At 45.7% G+C, this 23,316-nt stretch overlaps 2 protein-coding genes and 1 non-coding gene across 4 annotated transcripts; 2 read left to right on the forward strand and 1 right to left on the reverse strand.

Annotated features, from left to right (window-relative positions):
* Nucleotides 1–213: 213 nt before the first annotated feature.
* Nucleotides 214–364, reverse strand: LOC125526068. The gene has a single exon (XR_007291536.1). It is a non-coding gene; the product is annotated as a U4 spliceosomal RNA (small nuclear RNA).
* Nucleotides 365–677: 313 nt separating this feature from the next.
* Nucleotides 678–14,748, forward strand: LOC125521694 (subtilisin-like protease SBT6.1). Of its 2 annotated transcripts, XM_048686748.1 has the most exons (10): nt 678–1,362; nt 1,981–2,109; nt 3,257–3,409; nt 3,765–3,881; nt 4,547–4,731; nt 5,608–5,871; nt 6,058–7,144; nt 8,459–8,971; nt 13,995–14,040; nt 14,118–14,748. In XM_048686748.1, the coding sequence occupies exons 1-10, from the start codon at nt 829–831 to the stop codon at nt 14,207–14,209; spliced, it is 3,120 nt and encodes a 1,039-aa protein (XP_048542705.1). In that variant the 5' UTR covers nt 678–828; the 3' UTR covers nt 14,210–14,748. The 2 variants fall into 2 exon arrangements, with proteins under 2 accessions (XP_048542705.1, XP_048542706.1); XM_048686749.1 differs by lacking the exon at nt 3,257–3,409.
* Nucleotides 14,749–17,953: 3,205 nt separating this feature from the next.
* On the forward strand, nt 17,954–19,569 carry LOC125522705 (peroxidase P7-like). The gene is made up of 3 exons (XM_048687745.1): nt 17,954–18,301; nt 18,371–18,568; nt 18,681–19,569. Exons 1-3 carry the CDS (start codon nt 18,035–18,037, stop codon nt 19,242–19,244), a joined length of 1,029 nt encoding a protein of 342 aa, XP_048543702.1. The 5' UTR covers nt 17,954–18,034; the 3' UTR covers nt 19,245–19,569.
* The last annotated feature ends 3,747 nt before the right edge of the window (nt 19,570–23,316 follow it).

A 23,316-nucleotide genomic window follows, 5' to 3' on the forward strand; every position in this document is an offset into this window, starting at 1 on the left:
TCAAAGTTCCACTGCATTAGTTTCTTTGGATGCAAAATTTTGGAATTCGTAAGTTAGTTTGCCGCAAAATTTTTTGAAGGTACATAAGAGCAAAAGTTGCAGACCAGGACGAAATGAAGGCAAATAGAACAAAGCTCAAGTGCAGGCCAGATTTTGGTTTAGTTCTACAGGCTCAAGAACAAAATCAGGCCCAATTTTGAATTAGATTTGTAGGGCTTTCCCCTCTCCGAAGAGAGGGAGCCCTTCCAGAAATTCTCAGTGGCCCATGAGGGCCAAAGAGGGGGTTTGGAAATAGTTTTCAACCAGCAATTGACGCGCCTCGGTATAACCTCACTAGCTGCGTCATTGCCCCAAGCGCAAAGATGCCTTCTCCCGTCCGCCCACGGCCCCCTCTTATACCCATCTCGCCCCCCGCCACCCCCGTCCGCGAGCGAGGTGGGACTAATCGCACCACCAGCAAAGCCAACCGACGCACCACCACCCCGCGGACAGGCAAGCCAGGAAGCGACCGTGGGCCGCCTCTCCACTGGTCTCGTGGCCTTGGGCCCAGATTTCAGTGGTCCTGGATAAGCATCACCGGATCAGGCAGCCGAATGACTCACCGAGCGACGCTTTACTTTACTCCAAGAAAAAAAAACTGCTTTCTCCAAAAAACAAAAATGCTACTTGTGCTCCCACCGGTCAGTGTGGTGGGCATCCGTGCGGTGCGGCCCCGTCATCGTAACACCCGCAGCGCCTCGTGCTCTCTGCTTGTCCTGTCGACCCACCCATCGCTCATTTCCGGCGAGCCACCGCGCGGGGGCCGCCGATCTCCGGCGAATCGCGCCGATGCCGCCGCCCGCGATGGCGGCCGAGAAGAGGAGGGCCGCGTACGCGGCCTTCCTCCCGCTGCTCCTCCTCCTCGCGCTCCGCGCCCTCCTCCCCTCCTCCGACCCCCCGGCCCGGGGCGGGGAGGAAACCCTAGCCAGCAGGTACGTGGTGCGGTTCCTCGAGTACCGCCCCGCCGACGACCACCGGGAGTACCTGGAGGGAGGCCTCCCCCGCGAGGCCGGGCCGTGGCGGTGGGTGGAGCGGCGGAACCCCGCGGCCGCGCACCCGACCGACTTCGCCGTGCTCGAGATCCGCGACGCGCACCGGGACGCCGTCTTCGCGGCCGTCCGCGCGCTCGGCCGCGTCCGGGACGTGCACCCCGACGCCAGCCACTCGCGGGCCGCCCTCTCGGCGGATCGGCCGCAGCGGCGGGGCAAGCGGTTCACCGCCATGTCGTTCGAGGAGGAGGGACGCGGCGGTGACGACGACGCGGTTCCCAGCAATAATGCTAGTTCCTCTTCTGGTGGTCCGAGGCGGAAGCTTCAAATGCGGGTACATTTCTCTTGGCACAGTGCTGCCCATGGTGGAAACATCTATGCATGATCATTTGTTTGATAATTATTAGTAGTAGCTTGCAACCGGACCGGGGTACATAAAGATCGCCAGCTCGGAAAAGGATTAGACCAGTCACATTCAGTGGAATTGAAGGCCATTTTCAACATCATTTATGTTCTTAATGTCAACTTCTTGTGGAAACAATTGTATAGGACTAGATTTTTCATTTGTATTCCCTCTGTCCCAGAATATAAGAACGTTTTTTACACTATGCTAGTGTTAAAAATGTTCTTATATTTTGGGACGGAGGGAGTACTTCTATAGTTGCTAAAATTGGTCCAGAATGTTAACCTTATTGTTTTCGTCTTTTGTAAAAGGACTCCAGAACATTAGCCTTTTATATATAAACTGGAACTGAAAATGAACGTGCTATGCAGTTTATGCTTAAAGCTAGAACGGCTTCCAACTAGCATGATGCTATGGCACTATGTTGCAACGCCAGAGCGACGTTCTAAACAGTGGATTGTATCATCTAGACACCTCAGATTTTGTGAATTTTCATGCAGCCTGCTTGTTGTCATGTTTTTTAGTACCGTAACACGTGTCCTTTGACAGAGACCACATGTGACATCTCTATTTGGAGCTGCACAACTATGGGAAAGAGGCTTCACTGGTAGGAAAGTCAAAATGGCCATTTTTGACACTGGTATTCGGGCAGATCACCCACATTTTCGCAATATTAAGGTATGATATTGAGTAAATTTTGTCACTGGTGATTTTGGTCCAGTATATGTGCACAAGAGGTAGAAAAACATGAATCTGGAGGAAGTTAGGCAAACAATTTTGCTTGTGGAAGTTTGTCTCTGCTCTTGAAAACACACACGATATCTTAACATGCACTTATTAGCTATGAAGCACCGACACGGCGACATGGATACGGTGGTACGGATATGGTGACACGGGATACGTCAATCTCTAGAAACTGTCATACAGCGATACAGCGACTATATCTATCGTTCAGAAAATGTCATGTAATAAAGACACAAAATAATTGAATGCATGAGATGAGATCAAAATACTGTCCCATTTGTCGCCTCTGTGCCTCTTTTCACTCCCTAGCAGCAACATCAGCAGGTCAGCAGCATACAACCAACATCATCAGCCCAGCAGCCCAGCGCCAGAGCACCCAACGGCCAGCACCCAGCAGCTGCCCAGCAAGCACGCGGGGACTGGGGAGGACCTTACCGGTGACGGGTGGTGGCGGCAAAGAGGATTTGAGGTGGCGACATGGGTGACTCCAGGCATTAGCGAGGTGAATCCACATGGTGGCGATGCGATTCCAGGCGGCAGTGTGCGTGTGCGGTCGCAAAGATCCAATCGCTTGCCTTGGTCCTCCTGTGGTTGTGGGAATAGAGAGCTGCTGTTAGGGTTTGCACCGGGCTTCTATTGGGCTCGGGCTGCGCTCCCATCATCCCACGTCCCACGTCCGTATAGTTTTTTTCTTTTCTTTTTTAATTGAAAGAAGCGACATTGTGGGAATACGCGTATCACAACGTATCCGGCGTATCTGTCGCGTCTTGGACGTGGGTACGCCGGACCCGGCCGTATGGTGCTTCGTAGCTTATTATTGTTATTACCTAACACTGTTGTCCTGACAAAAGTACTTCTTCTGAGATGTTGCAACATTAATTCATGTCTGCCCGTCACAAAACTATGGTGGCAATGCCTTGGGGAAACTGCTATGCTTGTATTATCTCACATGGAAAACGAAATTAGAGCTTGCTATCCTGATTAACTGTGCAGGACAAATTAAAGTTACACCATTTTCTTGCATATGAGATAAAACTCCCCCCAAAAAGTGAAGTCTTTCTAAGATAGCATAACTGTGCAGGAGCGCACAAATTGGACAAATGAAGACACATTAAATGACAACCTTGGACATGGAACATTTGTAGCTGGAGTGATTGCTGGTCAAGATCCAGAATGTCCTGGATTTGCACCAAACACTGAGATATATGCATTTCGAGTATTCACAGATGCTCAGGTACTGGACTTGGTTGCTATATATGAAGCGCATCCACCAGCTTTTTGCACCATCATAATTACTTTCCATCTTCTTTGTATTTGCATTTGCAAATGTCCTCAAAACTAAGGAAACCGAACTGTAACTTTTTGGAAAGACAAACCATGAGTCTTACAGTGTTTTAATGCTCTCAACATGTCTTCATTTTATAAATGTAAAATACAATTTAGAATCACCAGACCTTGAGATGCTATGTTACTAGTATCTGTGAAAATTCTGCGAGCAATTTTTACTATTTATTTGAAGCAAGTACAACTAATTATGCCAAAATTTGTGCTGGTAAGATTTTGAGAATTACCTTTTCCTTGCAGTGCAGATATCCTACACATCATGGTTCTTGGATGCATTTAATTATGCGATGGCAACTGGTATGGATGTATTGAATTTGAGTATTGGCGGACCTGATTACCTGGATCTCCCCTTTGTGGAAAAGGTGGAACTTGGTTATGATCACTGAACTCCAATTTCTTTCTTTTGCCTTCTCACTTATTAGTATTACATTGACTTTTGTTTTTTTACTGCAATTCGTTGAAATGTGATAGCTCTTGCAGCTACTAAGTAATGATAGTAACTCATAGCTCTCTAGTGATGGGCTACTAGTAACTGGCAGTATCCTTGATAGCTACAGAAGTCCTGTCTTTCTTTGTCAATTAATTATCGTATTTTTTTGGGTTGTAGATAAATAGGTGAGCTTATTGACCTGCCAATAATGGGAAGAAGGCCCACTTATTGACCAAATTAAGGACTTGCTCTGAACGAAGGATTTTGTAGTAATTTCGTAGCATGAACACATGTACTTTCGTAGCTATCGAGTTTTAACCAACTATGGGTTTATATTCCTTGGCAAATCTCCTCTATGAATGTTCGCGGTCATTGACTTGAGCAACACCAACTGTTGCTGTCTTCTCTTATTTTTGGTTTCAATGCATTTCCCCTTAATTGTGTAGTTTTGCGTACTTCTCTGCTTACTGGAGTAAAAAAAGAACCAGTCCAAATTACGAGTGCTAACAAATGTTTTCTGCTGCTAATGAGTAAACTTTGGGGATCTTAAATAATTTTTTATCGGGGTCTTGAAATCTTTCTAAATTTGTTCTGTAGGTCTGGGAGCTCACAGCAAACAACATTATTATGGTATCAGCTATTGGAAATGATGGTCCTCTCTATGGCACATTAAATAACCCAGCAGACCAAAGCGATGTCATCGGCGTTGGTGGTATTGATTACAATAACCACATAGCTTCATTTTCCTCTAGAGGCATGACTACCTGGGAACTTCCCCATGGGTACATTTTTTAACTTGATAGTGTACTGTCTTCTTGGTATGTCACTAATTTTCTAATATCTCCGTAGGCAATTTTGCTGGGCTTTGTCCCTCCTGAAAAAGCCAATATTGGTTAGGAATGCATTAGAACAGTGTGCGAAGCCTATAGAAGCTGTAGCATAGTTGTGAGCTTGCTATATCTGTACTATCCTGAAATTATATTGAAGGTGTAGGTTATGGGTATCTCATATTTTCCTCTCTGTGTTAAAGGTCTTTGCTAGATTTTTGCTTACTAAACTTGGCCAAAGTGCACACGAAAGATGGGAGATGCAGTTTCTCTTAAAACATAATATCTTCTTTGGGGTCAAGGGAAATTAGTTCATGTCAAGTTCTAATCTGATGACTGTATTTATGCTGTTATAATTACACCTCTTTCGGTTTTAGTGTGAAAATTTTCAATTTTTGTACCTTCTGTGCATTGTTTTTAAGGCGGTAAGGCGACCTAAGGCGACCTAAGGCATATTTGTAAGGCGCTGCCAGGGCGCCTTACCGCCTAAGCGTCGCCTAAGCTTCCAAGGCAGGACGCCTTAAAAACAATGCTTTTGTGTAAATTTCTTGCTTGGGATGTTAGTGCGACATATCTGTGTTTTTTTAATATGACGAGGAAAACTATTTTCTGTACCTCTTAACTGCTATACATTATTGGTCATAGCTAGCTTGTAATTGATACTGAAATAAAAAACTGAAGCAAATAATTGGATGTTGGAAAGGTGGTGCATGTTCATTGTTTTGTGGTGTTGGATTTTTTTGACAGCGCTAAGCAACTTTACTCTTACACTCGTTTCATTTCTCACATTTAGAAATAGCACCCTCAGAATTTGTGTCTTCAATTCTGCAGATATGGCCGTGTAAAACCTGATGTTGTCGCATACAGTCGTGATATAATGGGTTCTAAGACCAGCACAGGCTGCAAGACTCTTTCAGGTACAAGTGTTGCAAGCCCGGTGGTTGCTGGAGCAGTATGCTTGCTTGTTAGTGTTATACCAGAAGACAAGCGGAAATCCATCCTTAATCCTGCCAGTATGAAACAGGCCCTTGTTGAGGGTGCTTCTAAGCTTGTGGGGCCGAATATATATGAGCAGGGTGCAGGCAAGCCTGATCTGTAAGTTTCTTGCTTTTGTTCTACATATCTCTTCATAGGTGTATGGTGTGTTGGACATTTCAGATGCATTCCAGTTGTAAGGTGCAACGGTTCAGAAACCAGACAATGTATCCTGTCATCCTTGCCTGCTCTTTTGTTTCATTGGTTGCTCAAGTCACGCTCATTTATTCTACTATCCATTTCCAGATGGCAATCATATGAAATATTGAAAAATTACCAACCACGAGCAAGTGTATTTCCTAACATGCTTGACTTCACCGACTGTCCCTACTTCTGGCCTTTTTGTCGGCAACCTTTGTATGCTGGAGCCATGCCAGTAGTATTCAATGCTACAATTCTTAACGGGATGGGGGTGATTGGTTATGTTAAGGATCCACCTGTATGGCAGCCATCTGAAGATGTGGGCAATCTTCTCACTGTTCACTTCACCTACTCGGACACCATCTGGCCTTGGACAGGGTACCTTGCCCTGCACATGCAAGTTAAAGACGAAGGTTCTCAGTTTTCAGGCATAATTAGTGGCAATGTTACCCTGTCGATTTACAGCCCAGCTGCTGAGGGGGAAAGCAGCCCACGGAGTAGTACGTGTGTTCTTTACCTGAAGGTCAGGGTGGTTCAAACACCTGTTAGGTCAAGAAGAATACTGTGGGACCAATTTCATAACATCAAGTACCCATCTGGATATGTTCCGAGGGATTCACTTAATGTGAATAATGATATCCTTGATTGGCATGGTGACCACTTGCACACAAATTTTCACATACTGTTCAACATGCTGAGAGATGCAGGATACTATGTTGAGACCCTTGGGTCACCACTTACCTGCTTTGACGCTAGCAATTATGGTACACTGCTCATGGTTGATCTTGAGGACGAGTACTTCAGTGAAGAGATTCAGAAACTCAGGGATGATGTTGTACACAAGGGGCTCGGCCTTGCTGTTTTTGCTGAATGGTATCATGTTGATACCATGGTGAAGATGACATTCTTTGATGAAAATACCCGCAGTTGGTGGAGTCCGCTTACTGGTGGTGCAAATATTCCTGCGCTTAATGAACTTTTGGCCCCATTTGGCATTGCTTTTGGGGACAAAATATTGAGTGGTGATTTCTCAATCAATGGTGAGCAGTCCCACTATGCTTCTGGGACTGATATAGTGCAATTCCCAGCAGGAGGTTTTTTGCATGGCTTCGAACTCCAGGAAGACCCCAAAACTGCACAGAATAGCTCAACTCCAGATACACATAACTCCCAGTCCCAGGAGAAGAGCAAGGTTAGCATCCATTGCCTGTTTAGTTGGACTCCTTTTTATATCATACTCCCTCAGTCCGGAATTACCTGTCTCAGAAATGGATAAAAATGGATGTATGTAGAACTATAATATATCTAGATACATCCATTTCTCCGACAAGTATTTCCGGATGGAGGGAGTATTGTTTTATCTGCGAGTTTCTAGCTATTGGATGATGATTACTTGTACGGTAGCCCCTTGAACTTCCATAAAGCACTTTGTTGGCCAGACATAAGCTCTAGGTATTTAGATTGTTTGATTTACTGTAATAAAATGTGATAAACAAATGTAAGAGACTAAGAGTGATTTTGCGATAGAGATAGTGGTCTTGTCATGTCAGGCATGCCAGGAGTTGACTCTGGTTCACCATTGCCAAGTGACGCTCACTTGAGAAGACAGCAAAGGAGGTGGTGTCTTTGTTTAAATTTTCCACATCATTTTCCAGTTGTCATCCAGTGGGTCAAAACTGCTTCCAACACTGGATTAGGGGTTTATCGCTTTGGTTTTGGAAGTTCTGGTCGTAGGATATACAGCTTTAAATTCAGGGGGTTAGGTGGCTTTAGAATCAACCTGGAGTTTTTCCCTATTGAAATTTATCTTCCAGCTGATCTCTTTGTATGTCCAGCTATATAAGTTGTTTTCGTTGAAGATGATTTTTGTAGAGAACATGAAGGCTTTCACATCTTTTCCTTAAGTAGGAAAGCAAAACAATGTCAGAGATTTTTCATCAAAAGAAAGTAAAAGTCCAATTAAAACCATAGGCAACACACACACAATAGGCTACATCTCAGGCTGGTTCTTGCAACCGTCTGCCATACGCTTACTTAGTCCCCAGCTCTATGCCACCCCATTGTTGGCGTCGAGGAAGATGATAACAGCTAATTCTTAAAAAAATACAGTTAGAGCAGATAGGTAACATATTTATTGCGTCCTGTAAAATTTTTTTTTATTGCGACGCTTTGACCCTTTGGTATGGTTCAGTAGTGGCTTAAGCAGCTATCCCATTAATAGAATGCTAGTGAGTGTGCTGCTGGCCTGTTCGTTCTCCATGTAGATGCGAAGTTATATTTTGTTTTGGACTTACAGTTTTATCCATGAGAATAGTTTGATCGATCGTTTATTACTTCAATGAATAATTTTTTTTTTCAAATTTCAAATCATACTCCCTCCGTATCAAAATATCAGACGTTTTTGTATGCTAGTTTAGCCTACAAAAACGTCTTATAATTTGGTAGAGGTAATACAATATCGTCATACGGATTTGGTATCCAAGGCTTATTAATTTCTTCATGTCAGCTCTCCTCGATTCTTGGTATGCTTGAAGCAGGCGAAGGGCGAATTGCAGTATATGGGGATTCAAATTGTCTTGACAGTAGTCACATGGTAACAAACTGTTATTGGCTTTTGAGAAAAATTGTGGAGTTTGCTGGCAATGGACTCAGAGATCCTGTCCTTTTCTCAGAAGCAACTCGGTTAAAATTTCCAGTTTTTGAGAACATCCAGAAACCCTTGCGTAGACCCGATGTAAATTTTTCAATGTTTTCATCTGTCATTGGCAAGGAATTGATATGTCACCAGGATTCCCGATTTGAAGTTTGGGGTACGAAAGGTTATGGTATCCAACCAACAGGCACAACAAGAAAGCTGCCAGAATACCAAAAGAATGAAGTTTCTAGTAGTCCCAATCGATTAATAAAATCTTCTTACAAGAGACAAGATGAAGCTGGCTTGCAAAAATCCATTTTAGCACCGAGTGCTAATAAATTTGATGATAAAAGAGATTATTTTGGCTTTATCAGCCATGAAGAGGTATCATATCTTGCCTTTCTCTGTCAATTAACAATTGCCTTCCTTTCCTGTCTTCATTCTGTTGGTTCAGTGATCCCTTTGAGCTGTACAATTTATGTAAACACTAAACACTGACTACCATCAAGGTTAGCATGCTATTAATATATAACCGTTTGCCGTTTTTTCATGCCGAAAACAGTTGCCAAATATTCTCTGCAATAGCCTAAGTTTATTGCTGATATAGTTCTTTCATTTTTCGCTTAAAAAGTATAACTCTTCCATGTTTAGTCTATAATCCAGCACTGTTGGGTTATTTGAATTGGGGTAGTTCTGGCTTCTTGAGAGAAGCAGCAGCTGAGCTTGTGGTTCAAAATGGTATACTATGATCCATTATAGTTTTTGTAGTCCATCTTCAGTTTCTCAATGATTTTTTGTTATACTTATTGCCATGAAGTTTAGTTGCCACACCTTGCCACACCACAAATTAGGCAAGTTTGACTGAGTTAGCCCCTTGTTTGGTTTGCAGCCGCACTTGTGGCAAGATTCTTTTCATGCAATGTGTGGCAACATGTGACGCCATTTTTTTATTTTTGAAACTGGAGCCCTTAGGGCTCAATCTATTACTCCCTCCTGTCCTTTTTTTCTATGCGTGTAAGGTAGAGCCCACATACCAAGGAGAGGATTTCTTTGCCAAAATTGGAATTTTGCCCCTGGTTTGTTACAAATGACTGCTATGTAGTAGTTATGATGTGCATGCAAACGATTGGCTCTCCTTGCCCCACGCCTCAAAACTCGCGCGCACGTAGTACTCCTCTCTCTCCATCTCTCCGCATGCGTCTCTGCAACTCTCTGCATGCGCAGAATCTGTCTCTCCCCGTCCCATGACTCTGCACTTCCATGGTGCCCGTTCCATGACGCTACACTTTTTCATGGTGTTCGCATATGAGGAGAAAGGAAGCATACCAAGAGACGCTGAAAACTGGTGGAATTGGAGCCAAATTTTTTGGTTTGATCAAAACACTTTGTGCTCAAATTTTCCAGTTCCCTCCGAAACTGAACTGCTGCCTTGTGACCATGAGGTCATGGGTTCAAGTCCTGGAAACAGCCTCTTGCAGAAATGTAGGGAAAGGCTGCGTACAATAGACCCAAGTGGTCGGACCCTTCCCCGGACCCTGCGCAAGCGGGAGCTACATGCATTGGGCTGCCTCCGAAACAGAACTGCCCGCCATAGTTTAGCACATCGAAAATTTGCTTGCCCCTATGGTCTTTGAAACTCAGAATTAATGTCTACAAATTCATACACCATGAACAGAACAACCCCCCTCACTCTCCTTGTTCTTCTCTCCCACATCATGAACATGCATGCAATGGCTAGCCTAAACCCCAATTCTATGTACGTATTCGAGGAGAGCGACAGCGCTATGAATTGATTCTTTCCATGTCGATCTTTTTCCAATTTTTATCTCCTCTGTTGATCATGTTTCGACGTGTTGACCAGCACTAGGTGGACGACGCCATCCGTGAGCACGCCGTCGTCAAGGTGGATGCCACCCTCCACAAGCACACCGTCGTCGGAGTGGATGTCGCCCTCTGTGAGCATGTGCATGCCATCTTTCCGGAGCATGATGTGGTCGAGCGCGTGCACACCGCCTTCTGGGAGCTCGTTGTGGTCTGGGTGGACGCCGCCGGGCCATCGCGTGGACGCCACCTTCAATGAGCATGTGGTGCTCCCGGTGAACGCCATTTTCAGTGAGCACGCAGCTGGCGCGCAGTCCTCTGAGTGGCCGCCACCGTCCGTGAGCATGCCGTTGTCCTCTCCGACCAAGCTCTCCTCCCACAAGCATGCATGGATTTCGTCCATGAGGAGCAGGGCGTGGAGAAGGGGAAGTGGGATGTGGAGGACAAAGGGAAGGCGGGATGAGCGGGACGGCAGCGAAACGTATGAGAGGGTGAAGGGGAAGAGCAGATGGGATTGCTGGAGGTGGGAGAGGAGACGAAGAGATAGAAAAGTCGTGGAGCGGAGAGAGGGAGAGGGAGAGAGAGAGAGAGAGAGTTACTGCGGGTGTGCAGCCGGGTACGAAAGGGAGGGAGAGTTGGAAAGGATCGCGACAGCCGACAAGTAGACTTCCATGGAAAATTTGTATGTAGGCAAAAAAAAAGGAACGAAGGGAGTCATTAAGAAGAGAATTACCCATTTAATTAATAGGAAACATGCGAAAACAGGCACATCACACCCATGACGCAGGGCACCCGTCCAACCTGGCTACACAACGTCGACGAGAGGAACGCCGTCGAGATTGCCAGCAAACTATCATCATCATCACTTCTCGAGCATGCGGCTCCTTCACCGCGGGAAACTAACCAAGAGCACTCGCTGCACGCAACATGTGAAATCTTTGTCTGGCTATGCCAAAAGTTCTGCCAAAGATGTCGGGGACTAGGCTACTCCGATTTCTATGACAAGTCCTGCGGAAGAAAGAAGCACACCTTGCACCAACAAAGCCCGACCTCCATCGCTTAGCATCGTCGCCACTGTGTTGCTATGTGCTGCTACAACTCCGCGACTCCTTCACCGTGGAAAACCAACCAAGATCACTCGCTGCACGCAACATGTGAAATCGTTGTTGGCCGATGCCAAACAATCTGCCAAAGATGTTGAGGACTAGGCTACTTTGATTTCTATGACGAGTCTTGCAAGAGAAAGAAGCACACCTTGCCCCAACAAAGCCCGACCGCCAAAGATGTTGAGCACGCCCAACTACAGAAAAGCACAACGGAAGGCATGGTCTTCAAAACGACCCTCCAAAGAGGGAAAATGACTGGTTACGGTGAACCACCGTCACCGCCCGACCCTGTGGGGGGGGGGGGGGGGGGGGGGAGGGCATAACACTCCTCGACAACGTCCCATGGGCGCTGGTGCTTGGGCAATCTTGCGGCCGGCAAGCCTTCGGCACAATCCGATGCCCCCACGCAACCGACAACAATCATTGGTATGCCAACCCGTTGTGCCGTGCATCACCAGTGTAGCGATGGCCCCAAAGCCACACTTGAGCCACCACCTCCCTTGCCTCCATTCATGGGAAGGTCATATCTGGACGAGTCCGCACAGACCCGGTGACCATCCCTGCCAGTGTCGCAGGAGGCAAACGTTTTGACACGCAACCACCAGAGCTAGGAGGCTGGGCTGCCACCCCGCTGCACCAAGCCATGCGAGCAGCCAGATCAAAACCACGCTGCTCCACTGTTGATGTGCCCGAAGCCACAACTGCTGGAAATTGCGCCTCCAGGACGAGCAGCTGGGAAGATCGGGATGAGCCCGAGCCACCTCTGCCACGAGCAAGTGCCGAGACGGGAGGCCAAGGACCTCGCCACCGCAACTCAGCCCCTCGGGTGGATGCGCCAGCACATGCCCCATTGAGCGCCGCCACCACCATCCTAGGGCCGCCGCACGAAGACCACAGGCAACCCCCCCCCCCCCCCCCCCCCCCCCCCCCCCTCCTTGGGAACAGGGACCGCCAACAGCACGGCAAGGGCTTGCGGCAACGCCAGCGGGAGGAGATGGTGGAGGAAGGCTGGTGGCAGGGGCTAGGGTTCCCCTGAGATGTCAGGGAGTGGCAGCGCAGGGGTCAGGCCTGAAATTATTGTGTTTGATTTTGTGGCGCCAATTTTGATTGCCTAACCTTAGGCATGTATGGCAAAAAAAGTGTGGCACATGTTGGCAAACTTGGTGTATGAACCAAACAGGCCCTGAATCTTAGAAGGCAGAGCTGCTGCACAACTATTTTTGTGCCAGGTTAATGTCTATCCTGAAAAGCACATTGGGAATTAAGACTATAGAGAACATAGAGCTTTCGTGAACAGGAAGGCCATATAAGGACACGGACGAATGGAACTCGGCGGCACCTACTCCTGAAATCATGATTTGTGGCTAGAGAAGTGTCTAGACGAATACGCGGTGGCATGAAAGCGCAAAACAGATTTATACACAGATGGACCTGTTCCATACAACGGCTGGCACTTGAGTAAACGTGATTTGTAACGGTGTGTGGACGCGGTGATCTCTTCTCCCTATGGTCTGCATTGAAGACATAGCTTGTTCGAACAAGGCTCTCTGACCTGCATTTACTGTCGGTGAATACGGGAAAACGTGTCACCAATTAGGAGGAGCGTTTCAATTCAGATTTGCACGAACATGTTATAGAACAGGAAGATTGTTTTTGAATATGTGAATATTTTATTTTTCATACTATATATTCAAAAACCTTTTGGGAAAACAAAATATGTTGACATGAACATTTTTTTAGATACATCAACTTTTCTTAGCATAAGAACATTTTTTATATATGGGATGCATATTTTTTCCAAAATGTATGAATATTTTTTAACAAGGAATGAACATTTTTCTGAATTGTAAGAACATTTTCCCCTAAGGAACCTAGTATGTCATAGAGCGTGCAAATCGGTAAAGGTTGATGTGGTAGCTGGTTGTTGGAAGCTGCCTGGCTCCTTGACAGGAATTGAATGAGATGAGACCCACAGCGGTACAGGATGCAAGGAATCTAATACGTCAGAGTTAACAGGAATGTATGTCTGAATACTGATGGAAGATGGAATGTAGATATAAAACCAGGACCTATCCCTAGGAAAGTGGTCGGTGAGATATCGGGGCGGGTTGAACCCGAGAGAAAACTACAATAATGTTCTTGCGCATGTAGAGGATAGAAAGTTAGTTCTAGAATCTCTTCGCTGGAATAGAACAGAGGGGAAGATTGCTATCTAGTTATTGTTGGAAGATACTCCCTCTGTCCCAAAATAAGTGTCTCAACTTTAGTACAAAGGGAGTATTACTTAAGGCTGATCTAACCAGTAAACTGTTATGAGTATTTCTTAGACAAGCTAGTTTGGGCTGAAAAGGCAGTCAATCTTATCCTAGGCTAATGTTATATGGCCATTGCTTTGAGCAGTTAATCTTATCCTGGTCAATGTTATATGGTCATTGCCTGGAGTGTGCTGACTTTAAGGTGATGATTTTACTACTATGCAGGTCGCAAGCCAATGGATGGTACCTGCTTGCTTTGCTGTCACTACTTGTAAGTAACATATGCATAGTTTGATATGTATGAGGAAGGCGTGTGATTTCTCATTCGATTCCTTGTTGAACACGCAGGCATTTTGGTGTACCTCAGTTGCAGAGCTCAACAAAGGCGCCGTCGACCAAGGAAAGGGTCCGCAACCGGTCGTCTGTCAAGTTCGGTATAATATGGAAAGTGGTGTGGGGCCAAAGAAGGTTTTGGCTCCAGCGTGTCTGGCCATCTGCCATGGTATATGATATAACCGAAGCTACATCGGTCCACTGACTGGACATAAAGCTCGCAATGGATGTCAATCGAGGTCCAAGTCGTGGTGGCTCATGTTTAGTCTGTGCGAAGAGAGCCCAGTCAAACACCTCTGCAACTGCGTGGCTATGTTCCAACATTTCATGTCATGCGACATCGCCATCGCCACCCAGTTGTACAAAACTGTCTATAATAATAAATAGACTGCTTTAGGACATAATAGGCGAGAGCTAATTCAGTAGGAAGAGGCTAGGGTTGACGTCTTTCCGTCTCTTTCTTCTTCTTTTTCATCTCTTCTTATTCTTTGTTTTTATCTTTTGCAAAAGGATGAGTTGCTTCTTGTAGGTCAGCAAGCCTTTCGAGTTTTCAGGGTCGCTATGCTTCAGCTTGTAAGTACTGGACGAGCTCATCTGAAAACAGAGGAAGTCCTCAACAGTTTATGAGGGTTTTTTTCTGGGGAAATGCTGCCAATCGGCGTGAGATCGTGGTGGTCGCTCGCTTACAATGCTTCCCCTGCCCTCGACCAGCAGAGATACGAGTGGTGGTGTGCGGAGCTGCAACTGTTTGTGAGCGGAGCTGTGATCCTCAGCCATCGGAGCAGCGGTGCGTGGTGCTATCAGCATGGGCATGCACTGCTACGAATTGCCTGAGGCAGCGGTGGGGTGCGGTGAACAGAGGGCAGCTGTGCTGCAAGCGGCAGACTGCTGGTGGTGCTGCGAAGCCTCATGCCGGAGTTGCAAACAGGGTGACAGGGTCACACGACAGTGCTGCGAGGGCCAAGGGCCATGTCAGGGCTATGACACGGCATGGTGGGAGGTGGAAGGTGGGAGATACAAGGAGCCATGACACGGCGAGGTGAGAGGTGGGAGAGAGAAGCCTTTTTTTAGGAGGAGAGAAGCCTTTTTTTGGCTGTGATACAATGGTGCCGAACAGGGGAGGTGGGAAAGAGAAGGGTTTTCTGGCTGCGATCCAATGGTGTTGAACAACCTGTCTTTTAAGTGATGAGCAACTTCATGTGCCATTCGTCGCACCCCACAGCAGCGCAAACAGAGACCTCCTGTAAGCCAAACAACAACTTCTGAGATGTTTCATGGACAAATTCGCTGCCCGTCTGCCCTGAAATGCTTCTAAAATCAACTTTGAGGCCCCGGTTTCCATGGGCAAATTCGCTCCCCGTCTGCCCTAAAATGCTTCAAATCCTCCACCCTGCTCCTACGCTAGCCTTTTTTTTCTTCTGAAACGGGTAATAAATTATTTTGAAAGGGGCTCCTACGCTAGTCAACAGCCTGCTCAATGCTATTTGTACGTACGAGTTTTACTCTAGGTAGATATTCCTCCTTTGACGGCACGCACGATTTAAGTAAAACTTTTTATGCACTCTCTTCATCCTAAAATTCTTGTCTTACATTTGTCTAAATATGGATGTATCAAGTCACATGTTAGTATTAAATACATCCGTATTTAGATAAATCTAAGACAAAAGTTTTGGAACGGAAAGAGTAGTAACTAGGACATGTGCCCGTGCGTTGCAACGGGACAAAAAAAGTACTATTTTTTAATAAAAATCGATGCTATTTTCCTCTAAATTATTATTCAAAAATTTATATATCAAATAAAGTTATGTTATCAAATTTAGCTGCCAATTTCTTAGAAGATTATTGAAAATAATGATTTCTCATGAATAGATTGAACCTCCGTAAGAAGATAAGATAACATAAGATTGGAGCCTTGTGGGCCACCCCCCTCCGCATATCTCTCTCCTCCCGTCCCTATCATCTTTCCTCCAGAGATTGGGATTAGGAGCGAGCCACACACCACAACTTCCTTTCTTCCCGCCATGCGTGTTCTCCGGCGAGCAGAGCAACACACTCGTCGTTCACCTCCACCCGTCATCACCACATGGGGGCCAAACTTCATTTGAGCCTTCCTTGTATTTTATTTAATTGCTTTTCCAATTTTCGTTCCAACCTTCTTCAAAATCCCTTGCATTTTCAATTACAAGTTTGGCCCCCAAAACTTTTTCCAAAATTCTCCAATTTCAGTGAAACTTCTTTTGTAGATAAGTATAAATCATGCATGCCACAAGAAAAGTTTAATATTTTTTCATGCAACCTAGCTATCTATTTATTTTTTCATCATTGCCTCTTTTCCTAGTTTCTGTAATGACGAGAGAGAGAATATGTGAAAAGACCAACCGGCCAGGCCGGCCCAATAAGGCCTAAAAACCACTCCCTCGATCCTATCCTCCCAATCCCTAGCGCCACCACACATGCTCACAAGAGGGGCGGGAGCCCCGCGTGCTGCCGGTCTGCCCTCCCTCCTCCGGTCATCTCGCGTCAGATCGGCTATAGCCTGACGCCATCTCGGCCGACCACTGCCTCCCCCTCCTCCGGCCATCTCCGCCCCCTGCCTTGCTCCGGGAGCCCTGTGGCCATCTCCGCCCCCTGCCTTGCTCCGGGAGCCCCGCGCGCCGGACTGCCGGTCATGTCTGCCGGCTCCCTTCTCTTTTTCTCTTGACTCGTTCTGTGTTTGTTGATCCAAGAGGCTAGTTGTTGATATTACATGCAATTTGTGTAGGTATATAAATTGGTAGGATTTCAGGAAAGCAATCGAGGTGGTATTATTGTGAGTACGTGTGAAAATCATGTAAGGTACCAAAACGTGCATGCAGGCCCATTGAGAGGATGTGGATGCAGACCAATTGGATGGACAAAAAATTTAGTACCACCTCGCGATTGGACGAATCGTCGACCAAAACTAACGGAAAAAAACATCTAATGCGGGACAAAACCAAGAATATCACCTTGCTTTATTAGTAGAAAGGTATAGGTATAGGTATAGATATAGATATAGATATAGATATAGATATAGATATAGAGGTATAGATATAGATATAGATATAGATATAGATAGGGTTTCTGGTTCAACAATGGTATTGTTCCCCGCAAAAAGGAAAAAAAAAGAAAGGTATTGTCGATCGGTCGTAGCCCGACCCCCACCCTTTACTATTTATTGAATCATGTATTACCATGCATGTATGATCCAGCTAGATAGAGGGGGCTACGTACGTGTAAAGTAGTGGCCTCCGGCTCCGGTTGTCTTGCTCACCCTGTAGACTGAACATTCGTCGTCGTACTGTTGCGTAATGTGCGCTTGCATGTGCATGCTATTGACTAGTTCACTTATACTGGTGCTGATAATAACACCTCAACGACATTCTCATGGTTGGTTGACCGCCAGTCGCGCCAGCAATTAAGCTTCTACCGTACTGCCAACACATCTCAGCACGACCGATACATGCCTGCCTCTGCCTCCGCCGAGGCTACGAGTGTCGCCGCCACTCACCGTTCCCATGCAACATAGAGCGCGCGGTGTTTACTTGTAGTCCCTACGTCCTCCAGCCGCGTTGAAAGTTTGGCATGCATGCCCATCGTTTAACTATGTACGTGTGTGCCGGCAACTGCCCGTAGTTGCACCAAACGACGGTTGGCTAATTTCAGGAATCTAGCTAGGACGAAATTACTCCTAAAAACATATACATACTAGGTAGTGCATAGATGAAACTTATCGTGCCACCTTGTCAGCATATTCCCACGTGCATGGCTCGGGGAAGAGCATTATAAATAGGGCATCATGTATGCACAACACTTCATCAGCTCAGCTCTCAGGTCCAAAGAAAGCCTACCTAGCTGCTAGTAGCTCTCTTGAGACTTGAGATCTTAACTTTGGTGTGACTTGTGAGCTCCCCATGGCTTCGTCCACTGTCTGGCAGTGCCTTGTTGCTCTCTCCCTCTTCTCCTCCGCCGCCTACGGCTACGGCTACGGGGATGGCAACAGCAACAACAGCGGCAACGGCAACGGCTACGGTAACGGGCAGCTGGATCCCAAGTTCTATGAAAAGAGCTGCCCTCCTCTGGGGTTCATCGTGCGCGTGAGCATGATCAAGGCCGTCCTTAGGGAACGCCGCATGGGCGCCTCCCTCCTCCGCCTCTTCTTCCATGACTGCTTTGTTCAGGTAAATACACTCATCATGCACATATGAGAACGTCAAGAGGTGGTACGACAACACGTATGTTTTTCTCAGGGTTGTGACGGATCTATCCTTCTGGACGACGTGCCGGCGAGTAACTTCACCGGCGAGAAGACCGCCTTCCCCAACGTCAATTCCGTCCGCGGCTTCGATGTCATCGACGATATCAAGAGGAATGTGGAGTACGTCTGCCCGGGCGTCGTGTCCTGTGCCGACATCCTCGCCTTGGCCGCACGGGAGGGCACAGTTCTGGTACGTACTACGTGCATGCATGCGTATTACTCGTGTGTGCGTGCATTACTTGGTACCGTAACGCTGACCACAATCTGCATGCGTGCACATACTTTGTCACGCACGTGCGCAGCTCGGCGGGCCAAGCTGGGCGGTGCCGCTGGGCCGGCGGGACTCGACGACGGCGAGCCTGGACGGGGCGAACAGCGACCTCCCGGGGCCGACGCTGAACCTGACCGAGCTCATCCAGTCGTTCGCCAACAAGAGCCTGAGCCCGCGCGACCTCACGGCGCTCTCCGGCGCGCACACCATCGGCTTCTCGCAGTGCGTCTTCTTCCGGGACCACATCTATAATGACACCAACATCGACCCCGTGTTCGCCGCCGGGCTACAGCGGAACTGCCCGGCCCCGGCGGGCTCCGGCGATACCAACCTGACGCCGCTCGACGCGCAGACGCGGTTCGTCTTCGACAACGCCTACTACCCCAACCTCGTGGCGCGGCGGGGCCTTCTGCACTCCGACCAGGAGCTCTTCAACGGCGCCGCCCAGGACGATCTGGTGCGACAGTACAGCGCCGACAGCGCGCTCTTCTTCGCCGACTTCGTGGCCGCGATGATCAAGATGGGGAACATCACCCCGCTCACGGGAAGCGCCGGCGAGATCAGGCGTAACTGCAGGGTCGTCAACAACAGCTGATCAATCTTTTCTTTCAGACTCCCGGGCTCCGGCAGAAACAACTTATTTACGTCGTTCGTCGTGAAATATTTACGTGATTTATCATATGCGAGAGCAAGGAATTTATCGTCAGAAGTTTGTATAACTTTGTATTTTTGTTTTGGTTCAAAATCTCACGTCTGTAATAAGTGCCCCATCCGTCCCATAATATAAAAGTGTTTTTCACACTACACTAGTGTCAAAAACGCTCTTATATTATGGGACGGAGGGAGTAGTACATTGTACGCCCGAGAATTTTCTGCCATTAACCACTATTGTTACCGTTCCCCAAACATAACCTTTGGCTCCCAAGAAACAAATTCAGTTCGTTCAATTGAATTTCAGATCTGGTTCCGATAGAATTTGAAATTGACGCTAAAAGATTTAATTCCTGTTTTATGTTTGGATGCTACATGGAAATGTAAGTTACTCATTCGATGGAATTTTGTTTTCGCTGTTTAAAATTCAAGCATCTTCTTCACACATTTAAATTTGCCAGGAATCATTTGATCGCCCCGCCCACCACCCCAGAATGCACCATGAAAATGTGCATCATTTCCCATAGAAGGATGCCCAAGCGGCTAGTACAACGCCTTTCAGCATACAACGCTAATAAGAGATTAGCCACCACTCAACCCACGACAACACGCCAAGGAAACGACCTGCCCAATTAGTGTAGCACAGGGACATGTCTCGACCAATGCCGGACACCCCTGTATAACCGGCACGTCTCTGGAACTCCCCTGTTCAACACACCCTCCACCCAAGCGCCTAGAAGCAGCGAGCGGATGGCAGGATCCGACCAATCTAGAGGGAGGCCATGTGTAGGAACTAGGAAGTCTTTTGTGCCCCCTAAAGTCTCATGCCCCGAGCAACGGGCAATAACCGAGCGTTGCGCCATCACCTCCGGCCTCCTCCCAATCTATCAAACGCAAAGACAAGTGCCCAACCAAGGCAAAGAAGGCCCGCCTCCAACACGGTGCTTCCAAGAAAGGGATGAGGTTGAGGACGCCACCATCATTGATCCAACTAGTACAAAAAGTCTGAGACTAGCTCGTCCGCCATACACTTCGGAGGGACACTAAGCCAAGTCATATTTAAATTATTAAGAAGGCAGTGCTTGCTAAGCGATGAGCAACTTCATTTTCCATTCGTCGCACCGCACAAATAGAGACCTCCTAGAAGCCAAGGAACAACTCCTTTATTTCTTCCACTATGCCAGCACTATCAATTTCCAAGATCAACTTTGAGGCCCCAGTTTCCATTGCCAAAGTCGCTCCATGCCTGTTCTGAAATGCTTCAAATACTCCACTTGCTCCTATGCTCCTCATAGGTTATTTTTTTAGAATATCACAAATGTTACTTTAACTAAAAATGGTAGTAGAGCCCATATCATATTCTCTACGTGGTCGATAAAAGACCCAGGCCTCAGTCGAATTTCACAGAGAGAGCAAGCACAGTGGGCACCGACATCCTTGTCGGAGGTTGACGAGGGTGCTGTGGGTAGCCGGTGCCGGGAGGGGGTTAGAGGGATGGCTAGGGCGACAATGAATCGGACGGATCAAGTAGGACATGTATATGAGCGCTTGCGTCTGTAATGTGTTCAAAAAGGTAGGACATGTGACGAGATGGTGCGTAGTGACGCTGGCCGGAGGTGACGAGGGACGGTAAATTGGCCCGCGATCGCAATATCCGCTAACAGCTTTTTTCTGGGCAGGTAAAAGTATGTGCCAGTAAATACAGTTGCCGGCAGTTATGATAATTTCTAGCATAAATTAAGTCTGCCCTAGATGTTTATTTATCCCGGCAGTTTATATATCAATTACCAAACATGCAAACGAGAAGGACTATATCACATTAGTTCAATATAGAGTAGCTGTCATCCGAAAATCACAACTAGAATTATTTACATGTATATTGCATTACTTAGTATGTGTTTCTGCGACACAACTCACAACCGAAATGAAAAAAAGAACCAGATCTTGCCAAAGTTTCTAAGCCCAAAAAACTAGGCATACTACAAAAATATCATTACTCCACAAGCTACCTAATCTTGCCAAACCTCCACCAACTTCAAGATTTTGCGAAACCTTCACAAGATGTGTACACGACCTTGGTTACAATGTTGAGCTACAAAAAAAAATAGAGTCAGATTTGTATTCAACCTAAAGTGCATCTACATGTTAAACATAGTCAAACAAAAGAGTTCCAGGAACTCAAATCTGTCCTCGGTGCATCTATGTGCTAAAACAAAATCGCACAACAAATTTGAATAAAATTTGCACAGTATATGATCAAAGTATAACGAAGTAAGAAACACTTTGACACTTTTGTTTTACAAGGGAAAATTCTGAAGTACCAATAAGCATTTTATGTTGAAATCTCACATGTACTCCCTCCATTTCGTTTTACTTCGCGTATTAGATTTGTCTGAAGTTGAACTTTGCAAAGTTAGACCAAATTTATACTGGAAAATATCAACATCTACAAGACCTAATAAGTATAATATAAAATTATATTTTATGATGGATCTAATGATGTCATTGTTGTATTGTGAATGTTAATAATTTTTTGTGTAAACATGATCAAACTTTGAAGAGTTTGACTTTAGACAAATCTAATATGCAGAGTAAAACGAAACGGTGGGAGTACCAATTTAATTCGTTCAACATCGGTTTCCCAAGTAACAAACATGCAATATATTTTCCACACTGAAATTTATAATATTTGCATATGATATGCATGTAGGATTTTGGCGTAATAAAACTTTGATAGAACTAGTATAGAGCCCTCATAGATGGACGCATTTGGAACAACAAAAGATTGTTATTTGTGGAGCTGCTATTATTATTAAAGGAGCCCTGATAGATGGGCGCCTTTGGGACACCAAAAGATTTTTATTTGCGAAGGTGCTATTATTATTATTATTATTATTATTATTATTATTATTATTATTATTATTATTAAGTAAAGAACATGAACTTGTTATTTAGACTTCGATATTTCATACAGGACCTTGTTATTTGCAAAGCTGTTATTATTATGAAGCATAGAACTTGAGCTTGTACGGTTGTACCTAATTATACTTTTGACATCTTGTACATGGGCTTGTTCTTTATACTTTGACATCTAGTTAAGCAAAGAACAACAAAACACACTTCCACTTATAATTTTTTCAAGTGAGACTCAAAGCCATGAAAGCAGGCTGCTAAATAATCACATTGTTTGCATACGATAGAAGCTCATAAAAGAAGCGCTTATAATTAAGTAGCAGCATGTACTAGAATGAGCAGAGTATCCATACACAAGACTTCGAGTCGTAGTGAATTCACTTCGTAAAGCTTTCTCTAGAAATAACTAAAAGATACATGATGCAATTTTCAGAAAAAAGAGGCAAAAACGTCCTATCACTTTATTGTTGAATCACATATACTCCCTCCGTCCGGAAATACTTGTTAAAGAAATGGATGCATCTAGACGTATTTTAGTTCTAGATATATCCACTTTTATACATTTTCGCGACAAGTAATTCCGGACAGAGGGAGTACTATGCATGTACACACTAGAGGGCACTACGTTTCTTTTTCGAGTACACTAGTCAATTTATGCGTGCAATGCACGTTAATTTGGAAGTATATTAAGTGCATACGGATATTAAGTAGAATATTATTTGTGTGTTATTATATGATTAACATTATATTTGGCATAAAATTAACCGCACGCTAAACGTGTTGAGCACTCAACATTGAAGTAGTCTAAGTCGTTGGATTGACATGATTTGATAGCTAAGATTAATTGATCTGCCCCTTTGAATCTTTTTATATTGATATAGATATAGATATAGATTAGAGGGCGCTACATCTATCTACATGTAATGTAATGTAAAGTAGTCGTCTCCATTGACTCACCCTATATCTTAGACTGCAGGTTCGTTGGTTGGTTCGTCGTACTCTCGCGTAATGTGCGTGTACTGATAGCACTGATCATAATTAACACCTCAACGACATTCTCATGGTTAGTTGACCGCCAGTCGCGCCAGCTGATTAACTTTTTG

This window comes from Triticum urartu, chromosome 7 (genome assembly GCF_003073215.2).
Source record: "Triticum urartu cultivar G1812 chromosome 7, Tu2.1, whole genome shotgun sequence".
NCBI classification, from domain to species: Eukaryota; Viridiplantae; Streptophyta; class Magnoliopsida; order Poales; family Poaceae; genus Triticum; species Triticum urartu.